This window comes from Fusarium pseudograminearum, chromosome 4, assembly GCF_000303195.2.
Source record: "Fusarium pseudograminearum CS3096 chromosome 4, whole genome shotgun sequence".
NCBI lineage: Eukaryota > Fungi > Ascomycota > Sordariomycetes > Hypocreales > Nectriaceae > Fusarium > Fusarium pseudograminearum.
Genome location: NC_031954.1, coordinates 5321314 through 5341841, shown reverse-complemented (window position 1 = coordinate 5341841; position 20528 = coordinate 5321314). Strand labels below are relative to the sequence as shown.

The 20528-nt window shown below is 49.7% G+C and overlaps 7 protein-coding genes across 7 annotated transcripts, besides 1 other annotated feature; 2 read left to right on the top strand and 5 right to left on the bottom strand.

The window, feature by feature from the left end:
- Positions 1 to 326: 326 nt before the first annotated feature.
- Positions 327 to 1912, top strand: FPSE_00840 (uncharacterized protein; the record flags this gene model as incomplete). The annotated part of the gene is made up of 4 exons (XM_009253960.1): positions 327 to 696; positions 747 to 862; positions 916 to 1000; positions 1053 to 1912. 4 exons carry the CDS (start codon positions 327 to 329, stop codon positions 1910 to 1912), a joined length of 1431 nt encoding a protein of 476 aa, XP_009252235.1.
- A 290-nt stretch (positions 1913 to 2202) lies between these two features.
- FPSE_00839 (uncharacterized protein) lies at positions 2203 to 3444 on the bottom strand (the record flags this gene model as incomplete). The annotated part of the gene is made up of 1 exon (XM_009253959.1): positions 2203 to 3444. The coding sequence occupies one exon, from the start codon at positions 3442 to 3444 to the stop codon at positions 2203 to 2205; it is 1242 nt and encodes a 413-aa protein (XP_009252234.1).
- Positions 3445 to 4190: 746 nt separating this feature from the next.
- FPSE_00838 (uncharacterized protein) lies at positions 4191 to 5886 on the bottom strand (the record flags this gene model as incomplete). Its single annotated transcript, XM_009253958.1, has 3 exons — positions 4191 to 5347; positions 5405 to 5770; positions 5820 to 5886. 3 exons carry the CDS (start codon positions 5884 to 5886, stop codon positions 4191 to 4193), a joined length of 1590 nt encoding a protein of 529 aa, XP_009252233.1.
- A 3097-nt stretch (positions 5887 to 8983) lies between these two features.
- Positions 8984 to 9013: a microsatellite.
- Positions 9014 to 11084: 2071 nt separating this feature from the next.
- Positions 11085 to 11715, bottom strand: FPSE_00837 (uncharacterized protein; the record flags this gene model as incomplete). The annotated part of the gene is made up of 2 exons (XM_009253957.1): positions 11085 to 11591; positions 11653 to 11715. The coding sequence occupies 2 exons, from the start codon at positions 11713 to 11715 to the stop codon at positions 11085 to 11087; spliced, it is 570 nt and encodes a 189-aa protein (XP_009252232.1).
- Positions 11716 to 12267: 552 nt separating this feature from the next.
- FPSE_00836 (uncharacterized protein) lies at positions 12268 to 14173 on the bottom strand (the record flags this gene model as incomplete). Its single annotated transcript, XM_009253956.1, has 4 exons — positions 12268 to 12386; positions 12441 to 13819; positions 13878 to 13951; positions 14000 to 14173. The coding sequence occupies 4 exons, from the start codon at positions 14171 to 14173 to the stop codon at positions 12268 to 12270; spliced, it is 1746 nt and encodes a 581-aa protein (XP_009252231.1).
- A 1536-nt stretch (positions 14174 to 15709) lies between these two features.
- Positions 15710 to 18098, top strand: FPSE_00835 (uncharacterized protein; the record flags this gene model as incomplete). Its single annotated transcript, XM_009253955.1, has 2 exons — positions 15710 to 17713; positions 17766 to 18098. 2 exons carry the CDS (start codon positions 15710 to 15712, stop codon positions 18096 to 18098), a joined length of 2337 nt encoding a protein of 778 aa, XP_009252230.1.
- Positions 18099 to 18267: 169 nt separating this feature from the next.
- FPSE_00834 (uncharacterized protein) lies at positions 18268 to 20522 on the bottom strand (the record flags this gene model as incomplete). Its single annotated transcript, XM_009253954.1, has 4 exons — positions 18268 to 18907; positions 19114 to 19300; positions 19356 to 19380; positions 19440 to 20522. 4 exons carry the CDS (start codon positions 20520 to 20522, stop codon positions 18268 to 18270), a joined length of 1935 nt encoding a protein of 644 aa, XP_009252229.1.
- Positions 20523 to 20528: the final 6 nt, after the last annotated feature.

The following is a 20528-nucleotide window of genomic DNA, read 5'->3' as shown; positions in this document are numbered from 1 at the left end:
TTGACCGTTGAGTCAAGCGAGACGTCCTGGGTTCCTGACCATCACCCATCTCGGTACACGCAGGCGTATTTGTCTCCCCCCGAGTTGTTTGTCAAGCTGAGGAGTTACTTGAAAGGCAAGGAGTTTCCACCAGTTAGTGTGTTGTTGCCGTCTGTCCCTCCCTGCAACCCAAAAGTAGTTATATCACGGCTTGTCCGCCGTGCTATCCAAACCACTTGGTTTAGGCATCTACTTACAGCCAAATCCGTGGCTCGCTGCATCCCACAATCCTCCTTCTTTACCTAAAAAATATTCCGACGCGTTGGCAAACGTTGCTGGTTGGCATCATGCTGTCCCTTAAAGGTCTCCTGAACCCAGCCCCTTCGGGGGAAAATGCTTCCTCCTTCTCTCGACCAAGTCATACGCCCGAGTTTCCACCAATTCTAAACAACAGAGTGTCCTCGAATCAGCCGCAAGGCCGCGTAGTGATGCCTACTGATAGAGCTGGATTCAAGGACGCCAGCAACTTGGCCAAATCCAAGTTGCGTGGCCAAGTCAGGTTTCCCCCTCATGAGCACCTGGACGAGGTAGCTTTACAAGAGATCCGCAGACATCGGGTGACCCCCTTTGGAAACATTCACGAAACATGCCTTCATATTCCCTACAATAGTGGCAAAAAGGACTTTTTCGAGAAAACAGGGCGCGAGAGTTTCGAGGGTAAGTTACTCATGATGCTCTGCTGTTTTTTATTAACGCAAACCTCCTAGTTTTCAAGTATGAGTTTGTTTCTCTTGATCACGGCACTGAATACGCTGTCATGTGGGACTATAATATTGGGCTTGTTCGGATGACCCCCTTTTTCAAATGTCGAGGCTATGGAAAGGTAAGTTCAAAAGAATGCTTCGAGGCACGATACATGGACTAACTTTGGAGTAGACGATACCTGCAAAGATGCTGGGCCTGAACCCAGGCCTAAAAGAAATCACACACAGTATTACTGGCGGTTCCATAGCTGCTCAAGGTATGTCGCAGTCTCTATGACTACTCAGGTTCTTCTCTTATGTGTTATGCAGGCTATTGGATGCCGTACCGATGTGCCAAAGCTATCTGCGCAACATTCTGCCATCCTATCGCGGGTGCTTTGATTCCTATCTTCGGTCCAGGATTTCCAGCCATGTGCATACCTCCTGGTATGCCTGAGTATGGCCGAATGGTGATAAACCAACAAATAATCATCGATGCGACCCGCGAAGCCGACATTTGGCGCATGCAAATGAGTGCAATCCCGCCGAAATTCCACAGTCCGACAAGCTTCCCCAGAGATGATCGAAATCTTCAGCACAGCATCTATCCTCCAGAGGAACACCGGCACCGATATCGACCTCGTCTAGTTTGTGATCCCGCGTGGGCGTTGGAAAGCGACATCGACCGTCACTATATGTCGGCCCCCAACTCGGCCTCGAGTACTGGATCAGGTCTTCCTGCATACATGGTCACGTCTCGGCCAGGTTCTAGCTGGACTCCTGCAAACCGACCCAGTCCAGAGCCAAACCCTTGGCTCAGTGCCATACCTCGCAACCCACCTTTGCACCATGAACCAACTCTTCCTCATCCGGCATGGGGGTCTAAGCGGCGCCTTGAGAACGAAGAATGGAGATACAACTATAGAGGAAGTGCTAGTCCCAACATGAGCACGAGCTCTGTCGCGATGGCGGCGACTCCTGAAGCAAGTCCGATGAGGCAAAGAGTAGTCCGAGGACCAACCATCGGAGCCGATCAGGCCCAGCAGAGCGCAGCTTTACTCCTATTGAACCTCCGACAACAAGAACAGGAAGCTTCAGTCTCCACTGCGGTCACGTCGCCTCCCAATATCAATATGGGTAACTCCATCGAAGAGCACCGCAGCAAGAGACAACGAGCAACTTCGCCTTGAATTTAGAAGAGAGCAGGTACGACAAGTGTAAAAGTCTTTTTTGGAGTGGGTTTTGGGAAATTTTGTTTTGGATATATGCACAGCGAATAGAACTGAACAACTCGGGCGCCCTTTCATTTAATCATTACCGTTATTATCATCTGCTCCGAGGTATTCAACTAAATGGTAGTGGCATAAGGCTTATTAACAAGAGGGAAAGTGAGGCATAGCGATCGGAACACCATTATGTAGCGGCGCAGTCATCGATGTAAAACACATATACTTTTTTATTATTCTGTCTCTATTTAGCATCAGCTCGCCTTCCCCTTCTCGGCTGCCCGTTTCGCCTTGTGCTCCTTTGTCCAGGCTTCAGCCTTATCCTTGGGGACAACGAAAATCCTCACAACCTCATCGACAACCTCAACCTTGCCTGTGCCCAGAACCTTGAGCAACGGCACTCGCTTACCCATTTTGAGCAAACCGCCCTGCGTAGTCTCCACAAAGGCTTCCACGCCTGCAGTTGTATAAGCACCCTCCTTGTCCCACGGCAAAGGAAAGATGTAGCTCAGGTGATCCTCAAGCGAATGTGTCTCCTCAAACGCCTTGACGAAATCAGACTCCAGGTGGAGAGGGTACAGCAGGACCGTCGGGAAAGCAAGCGTGCTGCGTGGGTCATCGGGGTCTGGTAGAAGCGCAATACCCGCGTCTTCCATCTCTGGGGGTTGGGGTGTTGTGCGCGTGGGGATGTTCCTCGCTCGCAAAGCCGCCTTGATGAGCAGCGCTCGTCGCTTCTCTTTGGCTTCGCGCTCTGCGTCCCTCTTGCGTCGTGCATCGATTTCCTTGGCTCGCTTGATGATGTCGTCTGCCACAGCTCGGAGTGATGCGTTTGACTCATCTAGTGAAAGACCACGAGCGCATACATCATCGGCCTCCTCGATGCGATCCACAGCGAGAAGAGCTCGAGCGCTGCGGAAGTAGGCCTTGATGTTGCGAGGGTTGAGGCGCAGCGCCGCAGCACAGTCAAGCCAACAGCTACGATAATTTTTGACAGAAAGATGGCAAGCCGCACGATTGACGTACAAAGCCTCGAGTGTCTCTCGCTGCTTCTGAATCTCCACTTCCGTGTCCATCACACCCTCCTGGTTCTTGGTCTGCTCGCCCCTCGCGCGCTTGCGCTCCTCACCCGCAAGGATAGCGACACCCTTTCCATAGAATTCCTTGGCATCAACGTAGTTCTTGATCTTGAAGTACTCATTTCCGCGTTCCTTGAACTCCTGGCCGTTCTCAAGGGGAGTGCCCTCATAGGCAAGGGCCTGTAAAGCCGCGATGTCGTCGTTCTCTTCATTGGCGTCAAGATCCGTCATGAAAAGCGGCGACTTGTTAAGGTCTTCCCATACTTCGTCCACAGTCTTCCCGCTGGCCATGGCGTGGGCTGGCGGAAGTTGTGGCTTTGTCGCATCGGCTGCGCTGGGTTGAGCCTCTGGTGTGGTCTGCTGTGGTTGAGAGACCTTCAGAGACTCTTCCATCTTATCGCTGATCTCTTCGATATGCATGTTTGTCTCTCCTTGGCAGATGGCCCTGCTATTATTTTCTCTCCCGGAATTTTGTTGTAATTCTTATGCCTCAGTTGTCATTGGTGGGGCAATTTGAGGTGAGTGAGTTGAAGCTGCTAAAATTTGAGCTTCTCCAACTTTTGGTGGGTGGTGAAAATTCTATTGGGCATTAACCATCTCTCACAACTCAGCATCCAGCCAAGCCACGATTTTCTGTCTGGACAAACAATAAAAGGATCGAGGACGCGTCAACTTCTAGCATGATGTTTCATTCCTTCAAGGCGATATTATACTATCCTACATCATCATCAACACACGGGAACCATTTCACTTCGAAAGGTCAAGATATTTTGACTGTTTCTATTTCTATATCTGTCTATCCAGAATTTTTCCCAGCTCAATGCAGTATTCCTCGTTACATCAAAACCATTTTCATGACCAAGACGCATACCGGCGACTTTTATTTTTGATGACCAACTCCAGTAGCCCCACGAGAAACCAACACAGCACAATAAACGCTTGATCGGAGGATATATACATAACTTCATAAACAGTGGCCGTAATAAAATCAAGCCTTCTACCAAGCTCCGTGCAAACACATAACAAACCAAAACTCCGAACTGATGTCGCTATCGTGACGGAAAACATGCAAAATTAGTGGTCCATAAGCAATCGAATCGAATATGGAACGACAAAATCGTTGAAGTACATCCATACTTGCCAAATCGTAATGTATTGTCGAACGTTTAGTCCGAGTCGTAGAACTCGATCTCAGTTACAACAACAGTCTGCTTGCAGGGTAGTGCGGGTGCCTCCTCAGAGGGCCCTTCGCTACGCTGGCGAGGCACCGCAAAGCACTGGATAGCTCCAAAGACTGCGACAATAGCGCTGCCATACCAGGCTAGAGCAGAGCAGTCTGACTTGCTTCCTACGGCCCACAAGAAGCCAGCGATAGGGGAAGCGATCATTCGGCAAGCGGCACCAGCGCTGGCAGCCAGGCCGTTGACTTTGCCGAGGGCGCTGGCAGTGGGGGTCGCCTCCTTGATGAGTATCATCAGAAGAGGGTAGAGGATGATGGAGAGGATGTTGCGAACAATGAGGCAACCGTAGATGGCGGGGTAAATGAGGATCTCGGGGACGAGAAGAAGCATGGGCATCAGAATGTAGATGATTGGGTGGAGGACAGTAACGAGGAGGAATAGACGGTAAGTTCCAAGCTTCTGGACAGCCCAGGGGAAGATGAAGACCTGAATGAACAGCGCGATGCCGCCGTCGATTGCCATAACCACTCCGACATCTCGCAAAGTCAAGCCGAGACCACCAGGAGAGTAAAAGGGGAACAGCGACGCGCCCTGGAGCATTTCAACTGCATCAGTACGCTTCTCTTCGAAGAAGATGGGGAGAAGATGGTCGAATGTCATCGAGTGGTACGTGAAGATGGAAAGAGCAACGATAAAGCCCACAACCTGACGGTTCCATGTCTTTGTAGGAAGATCAGCCGTTTCCTTCTCGTCCTCAACGCACAGAGTACCCCAATCCTTGGCAGAAATATCGCTTGGGATTTCGATGGTACCATAGGCGTCGGCATGAACTTCTGTCGCCATTCTGTTGGTGGAAAGAGTCAAAGGGGTTTCCTCAACGGGATGGCACCGAATAGCAGGGACATGTTCGTTCTGCATATCAGGGTGGGTTTCCTCAAGAAGGAGAAAACCGAGAACGATGCTGACGAGTAGCAAGCCGGAGCAAATGAGGTTAGGTAGCAGATAAGGATAACGCTGGAAGAGGCCACCTGCAGGGAAGGCTTCAGGCCAAGAATCGTGAGGGTTGGCAAACATGCCGCCGATGGATGGTCCTACAATGGTTCCGATACTCCAGACAAAAGGCATGATGGAGAATGCACGGGCTGTAGTATGCGAATTAGTCTATGTGGATGTGCACCATGCAAAAGGCCTTGACTTACGCTCGTGCTCAGGCTTGGTGACGAGCTCACCAACCATAGTCTGAATGACACCAATGTTTCCATTAAGAAACCCACCGAGAGCGCGGCCAAACAAGGCAATACCAAAGTTGGGAGCCATCCCCACCATCAACATACTGAGCATCGTGCCAAGAGATCCAATCATCAAGACAGGCTTGCGGCCGATTCGGTCGGATAGAGCACCCCAGTAGGTGCCCATGGCAGCCTCTGCGAGGGAGAAGGCTGAAATAAGAATGCCCGAATAAAATGATGCATGTTCTTCGTTGCCAATGTGGAAATCCTTGACGAGAGCCCAGGCATAGGGGAAGATGGATGTCAAGGCGATAGGTTCTGCGAGTCGAACAATGGCTTTACAAAGTTAGCGCGTGATATCGGAGCAAGCAGATGCCAAACTTACCCAGCAAGAAGAGCTGCATAGCCGGAAAGGCATCAGGGTCACGAGGACCAGTACGAAGCATAGCCATGGCTTTGATGGAAGATGTAGCAGGATAGAATGGAATAAATGCCAATAGTCGAACTCAGTCAAGAGGACAGCGGCTGGGTTTCACGATAAAACACCCAACGTAGAACGAAGTGGCTAGTCAACGATAAATAACACTTGGACAGTAGGAGTGTTCGCTGATTTGGTGGTAGTATGAAGGATGGACCAAAGGTCAAGAGGCCAAAGTTGACAATATGTCCACGTGATAAACGGGCAAAGCAAATGGACTCTTTTGTCGAGATGCTGTAGGTGGAAAGTGGCTTGCTGCTTGTTGTTTGTCTGGAGTATGTGGAGGAGCAGCGAAAGGTTAGTATGGTATGGCTTTCACAAGGAAACTCTCAAGAGAATCACAGCAGTCAAGATGGAACAAAGACTGGATTGGATTGGACGATAGAGTGATTCAGGCTTTGGAGGCGAGAGTTAATTGAACAGGTGGAAAAGTTAACATCGACGGAAAGAGGGTGGGAGACGAGATATTTCTACGCGCGAGTCGCAAGGCAAGAGCAGGAAGAATAGCATGAGCAGGAAGGACCAAGCCGTGTAAGTGCGGCGGAACCTTTTTGGTGGAGACAGAGCGCAAGAACCGAGACCGCAGTCAATCCAGCCAGCCAGACAAGCTTGCAATAAACCATCAAAGCCATGGCTGATAAGGTCGACCTGGCGGAGAAAAAAAGAGAACCTTGCCGTATGGGTCTATGCGTTGGGTAACAGCTAATTGCCTACCTCTGTAACTTGGTAGAAACTTCGTTTGCGGCATGTGGGGCGCGTCTCGCTTGTCCTTGTTGCTTGGAGTTGCATACACCATCAGCTATGAGGAGATTTGGACCAACAGATGCAGACGACAAGTCCGAGAGAAGGAAAACTTTACTGTAGAACAACGCCGGGCGCGGTCGGAGTGAGACAAACTTTTGCCTGGTCTTTCCCCTTCAACGTCGCATTTGTGTCAGAAGTTGAGCTAGAGATAAGAGAGTCTGACTCCGACTCTCCAGTCTGACTCTGGTGTTTCCGTCCACAGCCGCGCGGAATTGACGAAAAGGTTGTAGTCTACCAAGTATCCGCCCCTCTCTCAATCTGAGTGACTTGGTTCATGTTTGCTTGTCAAGTCTGGGTGAGACTCTTTTCCCGCCACCTGTAACTGCTGCACAGGTAGAGTGTCTTCGTGATACAGAGAGGAGAGGCAAAGCTCTTTGCGGATCATCGCAACAGAATGTTCGGGCTATCGGCAGGTGATCACTTGGACACAAGGAATGAATGGAGCCACCTATTGTTAGACGAGACCGATGGCCATTGCTTCACATTCACAGTCACAATTGTTGGTGTCGTGTCCTTCCTTGTTCTAGCTTGGAGGGGCTCCTTCGGGAGCGACCTGGATTTTGCATGCAGCTAACAAAAAGACGTCTCTTGATTGGGCGACTTGACCGACAGTGGTCTGTGTCAATCTCTCCACCATCTTCACATTCGCATGCATGTCGATTGCCGGTGGGCCTGACCAGGACTTCTAGCGTATGACTTTATCCAGTATGTGATCTTGTGCGTATGTAATGATTGGTTAGCTAGACCCGCCACTGGAATTAAAAATTCTCACTCCTGGTCGTTGCATTCGTTTTCCTCGGAGCCGATGACCGGGGCTGCGATTGAGCAAGGAGAAGACCTGTGTCGTGTTGAACACCTACCTAATAATTTTCGTAATATCAACTCTTAAGCGCTGTGCAACGACTCAAGCCATGGCTTGGCTTCCCTGCGATCAAAGTACGCATGGAAACTTCCACATACCTGCCATCAACGACCAACCTTTGACAGGTTCAAGGTCAAGAAAATACCAACAAAGCTTACCATGATGGCCATAATACTCACAAACGAAACAGAGTCTGTGGTATATGCCAAGATGAGTGATATCGTTGTTACTTGATATTATGACGAAAGTGTCCAAAATCCTAGCCTGTTCCGTGGTTCTAATGTGTGCGAATGTATTTACACGTATCGTATCCTGTTCGTCTCCTCTTTGCACTCAGTGCCTTGGCCTTGGACAGATCCTAGTAATCCAGATGGTTCCATGCCTGCAATACAACTCAACGGCCAGGTCCGTGCTTGAGGCCACGGTAATCCTAACCCTGTGCATTACCGGCCAAGCTCCGTTACTGGTGGATTCAGAAACCAACATCAACAATAGCGAGGCACGAACGGATGCGGCTCAACAACAACGTCAGTGGCAGACCAGGTTTCAGAATCCAGAATCAATGGCAGGCGTTGGGATTATTATTAGGACTCCCAGACGGCTTCTCAGCTATGACTCGGACAGTATTTACATCAGTGGCGCGCTACCGACAGTTGACACAGATCTTGGAGAAATACCTCGGTACCTGTTAGGTCGGGATTGAGAAACACCCTGAGGACAGGCTGCATCCAGTCAAAGGATAAGGGGACCTTCTTGAGGCTAAAGCAGAGAGATTAGGCGGCGGCTCGGGCTGCAGGTCACTTCAAAACGGAAAGGCTGATGTCGCTGCAACGTGCGACTTTTAGCTAGGTTGGTTCTTTAGCTCTTCTTCTCTTTTCTTAGGTTGTTCTTGAGATGGTGGGAGTCTGTGCGCCGACGCCCGCTGGTTCCATCTGAGACGGGTGCCCGGACTCTTGAGAAACTCACGCATGACTGTACCCTCCCTCCATCATTTCTTGACTGATGGCTCTTCCCGCCTATGACACAATTCTTGTCAATCAGACATTACAATTCCCATATTTCAAGCATCGCTGTTTTTCTTCTTCGACTCCAATTCCATTTCATATCCAATGAAATGCCATGAAATGGCACTTTTTCCTTTTCTTTTTGGCCCCTTCAGACTTGGAGGGTTGGATGAAATTATGTGCCTGTGCTCGCTATCTCGCAGATCATCACTGATTGTCCGACTCTTGTCCGTTGTTGTGTGACCCACAAGCAATTGACCTGCAGTAGGCATCTACTGCAATCTTCCATGCTAGGTTTCATGCAATTTGAACTCATGGACTCCATCGCCGATAGTGCTCCGTGCCGAGCAACCAGTCACCAGCTCATCTCTTTACATTGCCTTAGCTCATACATGCCTACCTAGGTAGGTGCTAGGTAGGTAGGTAGGTAGCCCAGGCTCTGGTGGTAGTGTGCACAACAAGCTCAGCCACAGCACAACAGAACAGCAATAGCAACAGGACGCAACGTCCACCGCCTTTTTGCGAATGTCACCTCCCTCACTTGCATTCAAGGCATAGACTCGACTACTAGATAAAAAAGGACATTCCGGTATCCAAACACCTCAAGAATACAATGCGGGGAAGAACGCCTTCAAGATCGCAGGGTCTACGCCTCTATGGCTTTCCTCTCAACTGGCCTCGTGCTCTTGCAGAGATTCTGCTCGTGTCGTTGCGCTACGCATCCCAAAACCTGGGTCGCAAAAGTGGAATGGAAGTGTCTAGGCCCACTGTCACCTGGGACTGGGCAAGGGCCTCCTGCACTTATTGTCCACCACATCTCAGCATATGCATCTAACGAAGCCGCTAAAAACAGCTTGCGCTAGTTCCCGCCTTAGGTCGTCTTTTGCCCACTTACCTCCACCAGTCATGGTGGGACTATTCTTCCCTATTTTCAACGACACACCATAAACACGGCTGCGACAACGGCATTGACTGGATTGGGAGACACAGTGACCGACTTTCTAACTAATCTTTGAAGTGGCACAGATCGCTCAAGGATAAAACCAGCCATGATCATCATCGCCATCAACGCGCTCGCTTCAAAAGCATTGCCCAAAGTTGAACAAAATATCAACTCTCACATGTCTGTCGCCGCATTTCACCAGTCGGACCATCGGCTCGCTCACCGACCCTAAACGCGACTCGTGTCCCCAGCCTGGCACTTCCGAATGACAACACCCAGGACTTCTCTCCTCAGGACGTCCCGATGGTCCGCAACTACCACTCCAGGTAAAGCTCACAGGCAAGGGCATGCAATCCAGAACCCTTTTACCTGGTGATTCTGGATAGCTGACAGAATATTAATATACCTACACCTCCCCGCAATGCGAACATGGCTCGTCTTGCTAGATGTGGGGTCGTATCCCAGCCTATTTTCCCCCTCTCGTAAGTAAACAAAAAACAACAACTTTGCCGAACTTTGGCTTAAAGCCCACCCTGGAGACTATCCCCAAAAGCTTCATTTAACGACTGTGCTCTTCGCACATCGGTGCATAGCCAGAAAGACGACCGTTCGCTACTTTCACATGCACAACGGACGATTGGTAAGTTCAACGCGAAGGCAGCATGAACAGCTGCATGTAATAAATTAGTAGGAGCTGTCTCAGTTGTCCAACTGGAACTTCTGCCCATTGTTGCAACCGCCAGTTTGCCAGGCATATGCATATGTACCCTATATGCGGTCTTCGAACCGCCGTTCCATCAGCACGACATGTCTCAGATTAGCCAAAACCATCAATTTATCTGCGGTCCCTTAAAACTGTCTCGCTCCCATAACCAATTGCAGCTTATCTGACCCCTCATTTCTGGCCTCAGCTCCAACCTGCATCATGCAAGACGATGGTACCGCACCATCCAGATCCTTATCGCCCGAAACAAACTCTGTTGGCTCCTAATTCAAACCACAAAGAGCGCGATAAGGTAGTGCAATGCCTATCGTCTGGTCATGAATTAGATAAGTGGCGACAGCTAGGAGTGGCGAGGGTGTGGAATATTAGCTATTGTCAAACATTGGCATGTGGCGAACAGGCACTGAACGTATTCAAGGGTTTCTGGTGCAGTGAAACGATGCCAGCATGTGGTTTTGCTTACTGTCTACTGCAGAGGGTTGCTCTGCATAATTCGGGCCGTCAGTTCATCTGTTGTCGTTGATGTGATAACTCGTTCGTCCCTCTGAGCTGCAACATCTGATGCGACTCAACTCAGATACGGCGAGCTTATCATAAGTTTTTTCTGTGATTGCATGCAATGGATCAATAACGGTTCATACGCATGTCGGGAGCGATTATGACCGAACGATTGACCGTTAAACGTTGGTATGAAACAATGCAGTAAGCAATCGCAGCCTAATATTTACGACAAGATAACAAATCAATGATCAATAGCTAAATTCGAAGCACTCCTTGTATCAATCAGCATACGTCTATATCATTGTGATTAGATCTATGTAGTCCCCTTTGATGTTTACTCGATACCCATCTCCTTCAACATCGCCTTATACTGCTCCGTCTCTTCCATCATCTCTTTTGCGCTCCTCGGTTCTCGATCTTCATCGTCAACTTGGCTCATTCCTCCACCTGGCTGTGGTCTGGCTCCAAGCTCACGATCCCACAACGCCCCACCGACATTACCTTCCTCACCCGCGAGCTTAACATACACGGCGTCCGTGGTTTCCATATCTCCTGCTGTCCTCGGGACAACGTGAACATGCACGTGCGGCACCGTCTGGCCTGCATCAGCGCCGTCTTGTACGGCGATCGAGAAACTCCCGGACTCGGGTTCGGGGGTACGGAAGTGCGCGCGCGCCATAAGGCGCTGCGTGAGCTGCACCGTTGTAAATAGATCTGCCGTCTCGACGGGCGTCAAGTCTGTAAGACGTTTGTGTGGCTTGTGCGGACAAACAAGGACGTGCCCAGGAATGAGAGGCTTGAGGTTGACCAGCGCGAAAGAGTGTGGTGTTGAGAGGAAGACCTGGATAATCATCAGTATAAGTAGGTAGAAGTGAGACAAGAGTGGAGTAAACATCATCTACCTGATTTGACACCTCGAATGGTCCGAACTTGATAGTTCGGCCGGCTGGTCCGGCTGAAGTCATGGTGGTTCTTGCTGCCACTGAACGACTTTTTGTCGATGCCAAAGCTCTTGACGCGATCATGCTCCAATTGAAAGGGAGCCTTAGGTTGTTGACTTTGGACTTGTTAGTGTTATCAAAATTCGCAATATTGCGTGATCAGAGCCTGTCTCGAGGGCTTGCTTCGGCCTTGGAGACTGTTACTGCTGTGTCCCAATCATGTTAAGAATAGGCGGACCTGATGTCATGAGTGAGCTTCGTCCCCTGTGAGAACTTTAGAGCCCGCCCCACATCTTTTGAACCAATTGTCTAACACTGCAGAAAAGCCAGTTTAAAAGCGTGAAATGGAATTGAACATCTAATGAAAAATTGTGTTGGTATATTCCTGAATTTCTTCTCATCTTCCAAGCCCCCAGATACTCCAGATACTCCAGATACTCCGGAATGACACCGTGGGTTATTGATTGTACAAGTAATCACTAACTAACTACTGAGAACCGGACCAGGCACCTATGTACTCTTTCTTGGCGTCGACAAAAGATAAAATGAAACGACTGACATATGGCAAAAGAAAATCTACTGGATGCGGAGCTGGTCCTCCTCGTCTATGGGAACCTGATCACTTGACAGTGTACGAGTTCTATTCGTAGGATAAAGTGGCTGGCGTTCCTCTTCTGGCTGATCCTCCCACACAACTAAGGCAAGTTAGTCTTTGACACCATGAGGCAAAAGAAGGAGAAAGTCCTTACCGTGAGGTTTGATCGTGAAGCTCATTGCAAGAGCAATCCCAAAAAAGCTTGCCAATAAGACGAAGATAGCCTGGTCAAAACGGCCGGCGGTCAAGGCATACACGCCATTGAACAGGACGGGCCCGAAGACTCGCGCCAAAGCATGCAACATGCCGATCGCTCCCAGCAGCTGGCCAACTCTCTCGGATGGAACATGTTTGGTAATAATGGCTTGTCCAGTAGCACTGCCGAGACCACCCAGAGCGGTAACCATGCCGCTCGCAACAAACACTCCGGAAGAATGGGCAAAGACGTAGCCAAGGGACCCGACAACATCCGATACAAGAGCAACTCTGAGAACGATAATATCTAACTCATCCGCCCCGTTATTCTTCTCGACAGCGGCCGCGCCTGACTCGCGACGTCTGCGGGCTGCTGGGCGAGTACGACCAAAATAATTGACAATGGGGAAAATTCCCATAAGAATCACAACGCGAACAAAGGATATCAGGGAAACAAACTTGGACTTTTCCAAAGTATCCCAGTGCCATACGAGTCCACAATAGAGAACGATGACGGCACCCGCGGACATGCTCGCTCCCAAGATGATCGTGTCATCAATAGCAAGCGCAATCAGGTTACGACGCAAAGCAGGCGAGGTTCCGGGGCCTGTAGGGCGGAGAATCTTGAGAGGCGCGAAAGGGTTTGCATTCTGGAGCGTAGCCACCCAGGACGACGAGGTCTGAGATCGCATCTCCTTTCCCTTTTCGTGCTTCTCGCGAGCGATCAACTGCCTTCTTCCTGACAAAGATTCGGGAACAACAAGCCAGACGAACAGCATGAATGCAAAATGGCATCCCATGACAACATAAAAGATGGAGAGCAAACTACCCGTCCACTTGACAAAGTAGCCTCCGAGAAGAGGACCAAACGCAAGTCCCGCAAACAGGCAAGCATGCATGTAGCCCATAGACACAGCACGTTTTGAAGGGGGAGTGCAGTCGCTTGCATAAGACTGTGACATGATACTCCCAGTAGTGAAAGATCCCGTCATGCCATCGAAGATACTGCCCAGGAGAAGCCATCGATAATCAATAATATCGGGGTATCGGGCTACTAGGATAGTGATGAATTCGTTCAGGACTCCACCTACGGACGCAAGAGCCATAAGTCGTGTTCGACCATATCGGTCGGATAAGTGGCCGATTTTTGGTGTGACAAACGCACTCAGGACTCCAGTGAACAAACCCATGACTAACAGGAACTTGGCCGAGTTTGCGGAGACCTCTGGGATTTGACATTGGGGATTTTCCGTCCCGAGTAAAACAGGCATAAATACTTTGTCCGGATTATGGCTGTGTTGGTCTGCGAAGTATTGTCTGCAGACGAGATCAAGGATTCTTATCGCACAACCCGGTAAGCCATGGTTTTGTTTTTGTATTGAGCGAGGAGTCTTACAAGTCAAGTTTCGGAACCACTACACCTCCGAATGCAAGTGTGAAGATAACATATGGACCAAGCAGCCAGTAGACCTACAGCAAGGTCAGAGCTGGACGATACAACGTCGATTAGAGGCATACTGAGGGTTTACGCCACCAGGGCAGTCCTTCAAAGTCCTTCAATCCATCCCAAGCGGGAGTGGTTGAAGAGGTTTCACTGATTCCATCTTGAGAGGCTGAGCTGCTGGGTAGCAAGTGTGTCGCTTCGTTCGTAATCGCGGTCTCTTCCTCGTGGATACTATCGTTCTTTGCCATGGTTTCTAATCTTCCGACGTACGCGCGCAGATTTGCTTTCTATATCGGTTCGGTTCGGATGGGCGGTAGATGCTGCGCGTAGCAAGAGGGTATCGGCCGGTAAAGCCTAGGTATGATGGATGGATCACGATAGTCTCCGGGGCATCGCCAAGAAGGTCTCAAGAGATGAATAAGAGTTGGAAAGCTGGGGGCAAGGGTAATAAGGCCGGGGAGAAGAGGATCGACTGCCAGTCGTGTTGCATGTTTCAAAGCAAAGCAAGCGAAAAGGTTATGCCGCTTGTAACTGAAATGAGATAAGTGTGACGATGAAGAGGATCAAATAATTAGGATTAATAATTGATCTAAGCGCATTTAGGGAGCTTTCTTGCGGATACATGATCAGTCCAACGGCCGGGATGGTGGTCGAGGTGGAGCTCATAACCGTATGGAGATAAGACACGATTGTTTTATGTCTGATATTTGCTTTTATGCGACAGTTGTTGACTTTTTACTGGCTTACTCGCCCTTATAGCCCTGTACTAAGGAGCATCATAACTTGATCAATCACGTTTCGCTGCTGTCGTGATGTTTCAACCGCAATGCGAAAGTTGCTTTTTCCCTTGGACAAACAGGATATAATGAATGACGCATTGTCTGGTGCTCTACATGCCATGCAGCTAGGATCTGGCAGTATCAGATAAGCTAGAGCTGTGCTGGCGTGGCTCGTGGCCTCCTGTTGGCTTAACGTGATAGGCTACATCGTTAGATGTGTGGCATAACATCCGTACTCGGGCTCCGCAAAGTCCGCAATCTACCTACAGTGGCAGTTCGTTCTTACAAGCGCGCGGCCTGTAATAGTTAATGGAGTTTTTGACATTATAAATCCTACCTCAACACGATTTCTATGACCGCGTGTTGTGAAGAGCTGCCTATTACTACATGCTATCTAGCACTTAATTCAGTCTGCTTACTCCTTCTATAGCATTGCTCTCAATCCATGCAATCCGATTTGATAGACCTTAAGATAAGCGCATGTCTAGCCCCCGGCTCACCAACAACCATCTTCGAAAGCTGTATGCTGTTATGGAACTAATACCAAACTGACTTGGTACCTGTTTACATACGAATATTACGACGATCAGGTACTTTAAGAAGAAACATCATGATTAGCTTGGTCTTCCCGAAGCAGAAGTGGTCGGAGTGTCAAGTCAAAACTACTCCATAGCAACCTAGATATCATACGAATAGTGCCTTTGATTCACGGCCTCATCCGAGTCTCAACTCGTGATCTCATGATACTAAAATGCTACTACTAACCTTTCTTCATTTAATATTAAACCATCAACAATGTTGCTAGATTCTCTTATACCTGTATGCCTGTCTGCTACTGTGGGGTAGGCAAAACAGACCAATCATAAGCTTACATCACATGACTCAGCAAACATTGCGCGCTGCAGTTAGACCTTGGATATTTTCTAGAAAGCGTGTTTCGCAGCTTGGTCAAGGATTCATCGCATTCAACCCTCATCCAACGCGCCTTCAGCAAATACCATCACGATGCCCGTCGTCAAAGGAGGTGTTTGGACCAACATTGAGGATGAAATCCTCAAGGCTTCTGTCTCCAAATATGGTCTTAATCAATGGGCGCGTGTCTCGTCGCTGCTGGCGCGCAAGACGCCCAAGCAGTGCAAGGCTCGATGGAACGAATGGCTCGATCCCAGCATCAAGAAAATCGAATGGAGCAAGGAGGAAGATGAGCGACTCTTACATCTTGCCAAGATTATGCCTACCCAATGGCGCACAATCGCCCCCATAGTCGGTCGAACTGCGAACCAGTGCCTCGAACGATACCAGAAGCTCCTTGACGAAGCTGAAGCCAAAGAATCAAGCCTTGGCCTGGCAGGCCCTGCAGGCGGCGAAACACAAGCGCCTAGTGCTGATGATGTACGGAGATTAAGACCCGGCGAGATGGATCCCGATCCCGAGACAAAGCCTGCGCGACCCGATACCATCGATCTCGATGAAGATGAAAAGGAGATGTTGAGTGAGGCTCGTGCTCGTTTGGCCAACACACAGGGCAAAAAGGCAAAGAGAAAGGCCCGAGAGCGCCAACAAGAAGAGTCACGCCGCCTTGCTGCGTTGCAAAAGCGACGAGAACTCAAGACTGCTGGTATCAATATCAAGGTTACGAGTAGGAAGAAGGGTGAGATGGACTATAATGCAGATATTCCTTTCGAAAGGAAGGCTTTGCCTGGATTTTACGATACATCAGAGGAGCAGGCACAAAATGAGGCGCAGCGCGCAGCCTTCGATCCTCGAAAGCAACAGCTGGCCAACAAGCGAAAGGGTGAGGGCGAGGAGGACAACGACCGAAAGCGAAAGAAGACCGAGAAGGACGGCTCTTCGGAATCACACAAGGCCGCCCTGAAGGCTGGTCAGTTACAAAAACTTCGAGAGGCCGAACAGAGCAGCAAGCGCCGTTCGTTGGTTTTGCCTTCCCCTCAAGTCAGCGAGGGCGAGCTGGAGGATATCGTCAAGATGGGCAGGATGGGTGAAGCTGCCAATCTGAGGGCTAGAGAGAGCGAGAACGATGCCACTCGTGGACTGGTCAACACATATTCTACCCTTGACTCAGCTACCCCTATCCGAACACCAAGAGCTCCTGAGCAAGAAGACCATATCGCCAACGAGATCAGAAATATTCGAGCGCTGAACGACACGAAATCGGCTCTTCTTGGCGGCGAGAACACTCCCCTGCACGAGGGTGCTTCCTCAACTGGCTTTGATGGCATCGCTCCTCGAAAACAGACTATCTCTACACCTAACCCATTGGCAACCCCAATGAGGGGCGACAACGTTGCTGCCACACCTGGCCGGCCAGGGCAAACGCCCATGCGAACACCTAGAGACACTCTATCATTGAACCAAGATGGCGGTATGTCAATGGTTTCCGCCACTCCCAGGGATATGAGAATGAGAGATCTGGCTTTGCGCAACCAGCTCAAGTCGGGCCTTGCGTCTCTCCCAAAGCCAAAGGATATTGAGTGGGAATTCGATATCCCTGATGAGGAGAAGGAGCGCATGCAGGTCGACGAGATGACGGAAGAAGATGCTGCAGAGCGAGACCGTCGAGAGCAAGAGAGACGACAAGTAGAGGAAGCCCTCGAATTCCGAAGACGAACTCAGGTCATGCAAAAGAACCTTCCTAGGCCTGCACACGTCAATCTGTCCAACCTGATGAAACAGGCCAGCAGTATCACTGATGTTGCAGAGTCCCTTATCGCCAAGGAGTCGGCGAATCTTATGGCCAACGACGCCATGAGGTATCCCGTCCCTGGTGGCCAAGTCAGCGGCGCTCCCAAGCCACTACAACAGTTCAGCGACAATGCCCTTTCTGAGGCTCGTTTGTTGATTTTGTCCGAAGCAAGGCCCCTTCCCAAATTCGAAGCTATTCAGACAGCCTTTGAAGGTCGCGCAAGCAGTTCGCTGCTTCTGGGTCTGGGATGCTATAATGACGATGATGAGGAAGAACAAGGGGTGGCTCTGAAGGCAGCGTTTGACGTAAGTTCCATCACAAGTCTTGAGATTTAAGTATTTACTAACCATCATTCAGGCTGTTCAAGACGACATCATGGCCACTGCCGAGGCAGGAGCTAAGCTCGAGAAGAAGTTATCCCTCCATCTTGGTGGATACCAGAAGCGACAGAAGATGCTCCGCGACAAGATGGGCGATGCATCTGATGCACTGGAAAAGGCACGTGTTGCTCTGGTTGGTTTCAAAACACTCGCTATTTCAGAGGATGTCGCTGTTGAACGACGCCTAGGTGCTCTTCGTGAAGAGGTCGGCTTTGTCAACCGACGTGAGAGAGAAGCACAGGAGAATTACAGAAAGGCCAAGGAAGAGCTGGACACGCTTATGGCGACAGGAGTAAACGGGGTGCATTAATGGTTTGTTTATGATGTATATTAAATAAGGACTCGATCAAGGCTGGCATGCTGAGGTCTAATCTAACAATCTGGTTCGCCAGGTGTCATCACGGTTGTCAACTTACATTCTTTTCTTTCTTCCCCCTCTTAGTCCAGTGCTATCCGATATGCTATGCTGTTTTGGTGACCTATTTATGCTTTCTCACACCCAGTCTCGGCAACTTTATGGGTGCAACAATCAGTGCAGATGCCAATGCCACAACGATACAGCAGATGAATGTGAGTCGTAGAGCGGCTTCGTAGCTCAGGATGACCTGTTCGCGATACTTGGGCTCAAGCTTGATGATCTCCTCGACTGATTCTCTTACACGGCGGATAACCTCGTCACGGTCTTCACCTGTCACGAACTGTTTCAAGTAATGAAACAGCGCATTCTGAACAACGAGAGAGCTACTCGCCACACCCAAGACTTGGCCCAGACTGCGCCAGAGCATGAGCGTGCTTGTTACGACAGCTTGCTCGGATTGATCAGATGCCGCGAGAATGGCCATGAATGTTCCAGGGAATTGAAAACCTTGGCCGATTGACGACGGCATCAGAATAAAGAGGTAGACCCAGGAGGGCAAATCACGTTGGAGTGATGCCAGGCCAATCGTGCCGATAAGGGTACAAATGGCACCGATCTGAACAGGCCATTTCAACCTTCCTGTGTAAGTCACAGCAAACCCTGTGAATGTGCCCGTCGCAGAGGCAGCAATGGTTGGTATGATAAGCCGCAGTCCAGATGATGTCGCAGTAGTGAGAAGAACTGCTTGAAAATAGAGAGGGCTATTCAAACACATTAGCAATGGGTCGGAGAGTGTGAACGGTGCTTACTACCAAGCATGGTAGCTACGTATGCGTGGAGATATTTAGAAGAAACCCGCAGTTATAAGTTTTGAACGCTTGCTGACCAGCCATGGAGTCACACATCGCAAAGCCATGTGCAATTAATGCTTTTCTACACATCATAAAGGGACCAACTATTTACTCACATATTAAACAGAATAGAGTTGGCAATGAGGGCGGCAATTGCGTTCGAGGCGACGAGGTTGGCTCTGGGGGCCTTGTAGATGAGATGTAGGGGCATAATGGGTTTATGAACCCACGACTCAACCCAGATGAATAGAGGGGACGTGATGGCGAACAGCACAAGACTTGCGATGACAATAGGATGTGACCCTGAAGATTACGAAGTCAGTCTCAAGTATTCCTTAAAGAGGTAGAATCGACTTACATGGCATAACATTGCCTCCAAGAGTCTACACCAAGATGATTAGCACCAATTTTTTAATTTTTTTAGAATCACACAGGAACTCACCAAGCCCAAAATCACAGATGTGATCGCTGTAGTCAAAAGCAAAGAGCCTCGAAAGTCAAACTCCCTGAGGGCTTGCCACACACTCTTTCTCTGCCCCTGTATGCCCAAGTCGTCCGGAATGGCGATCCATGCAACAACCATGCATATCAGAAGAGGCGGGACCTGGATACCGAACTCCCATCTCCAGCCAAGGGAGTCTGCAATGGCACCTCCAGTAGCAGCACCTAAAGAAGATCCCACACCATAGTTCATGTTGATATATGACTGGTATGCGCCGCGGTTCTCAATGGGAACCAAGTCGGATACGATGATGGAACCTAATGTCATCACCCCTCCAGCACCGATTCCACAAAAGGCTCGGCTGAGGATGAAGCTCTCAATACTGCCAGCAAGGGATGACCAAGTAATCGAGGCTGCGAATATACCCATGGCTCCCACAAATAGCGGTTTTCTGCCCAAGGCATCGGAGAGACGACCTAGGAGAGGTTGGAAGGCGGAGGACGTCAGAAGGAAGGCGGTGGAGAACCATGAAGCGGAATTGGACGCATTGAAATACGACGACACAACAGGATGGGAGCTGGCCATTATAGTTCCATCGAAGCACGAGATGAAATAAGCAGCCAGGATCTGGGAGAATATGAACCAGAAGCGGGTAGGCGAGGTATTGTTCAAGAACGGTGAGGGTGTAACGTCAACCGAAGTAGTTGACCTTCCCGTGAGAGAAAGACGACGACTTTGGTGGCGAACAAGAGGAGTCTCTTCATTAGGTCCCTCATCGTCTAAATCTGTCGAAATCTCACTCTCGTCGTCGCCTTCGGTCACAGCTCCCTGATCCTCCTCGTCTACACCGCGATGAAGGTGATGGCTAGCCTTGTAAGACGAAGGTCTTAGCATAGCACTTTCCAACGACTCTGGCTGTAAAAAGTGAGCGCCAGTAGTGAAAGATCTTGATAGAGCTTCATATGCTGTTGGATCAACGACATCTTGGTCGCTTTCGCTACCCCGAGAATTGGTCCGGACAGGAACTGGCACCGGACGGGTAGTGGGGGCATCCGAGACCGGACTGGTCTTTTGCGGACTCATAACGAC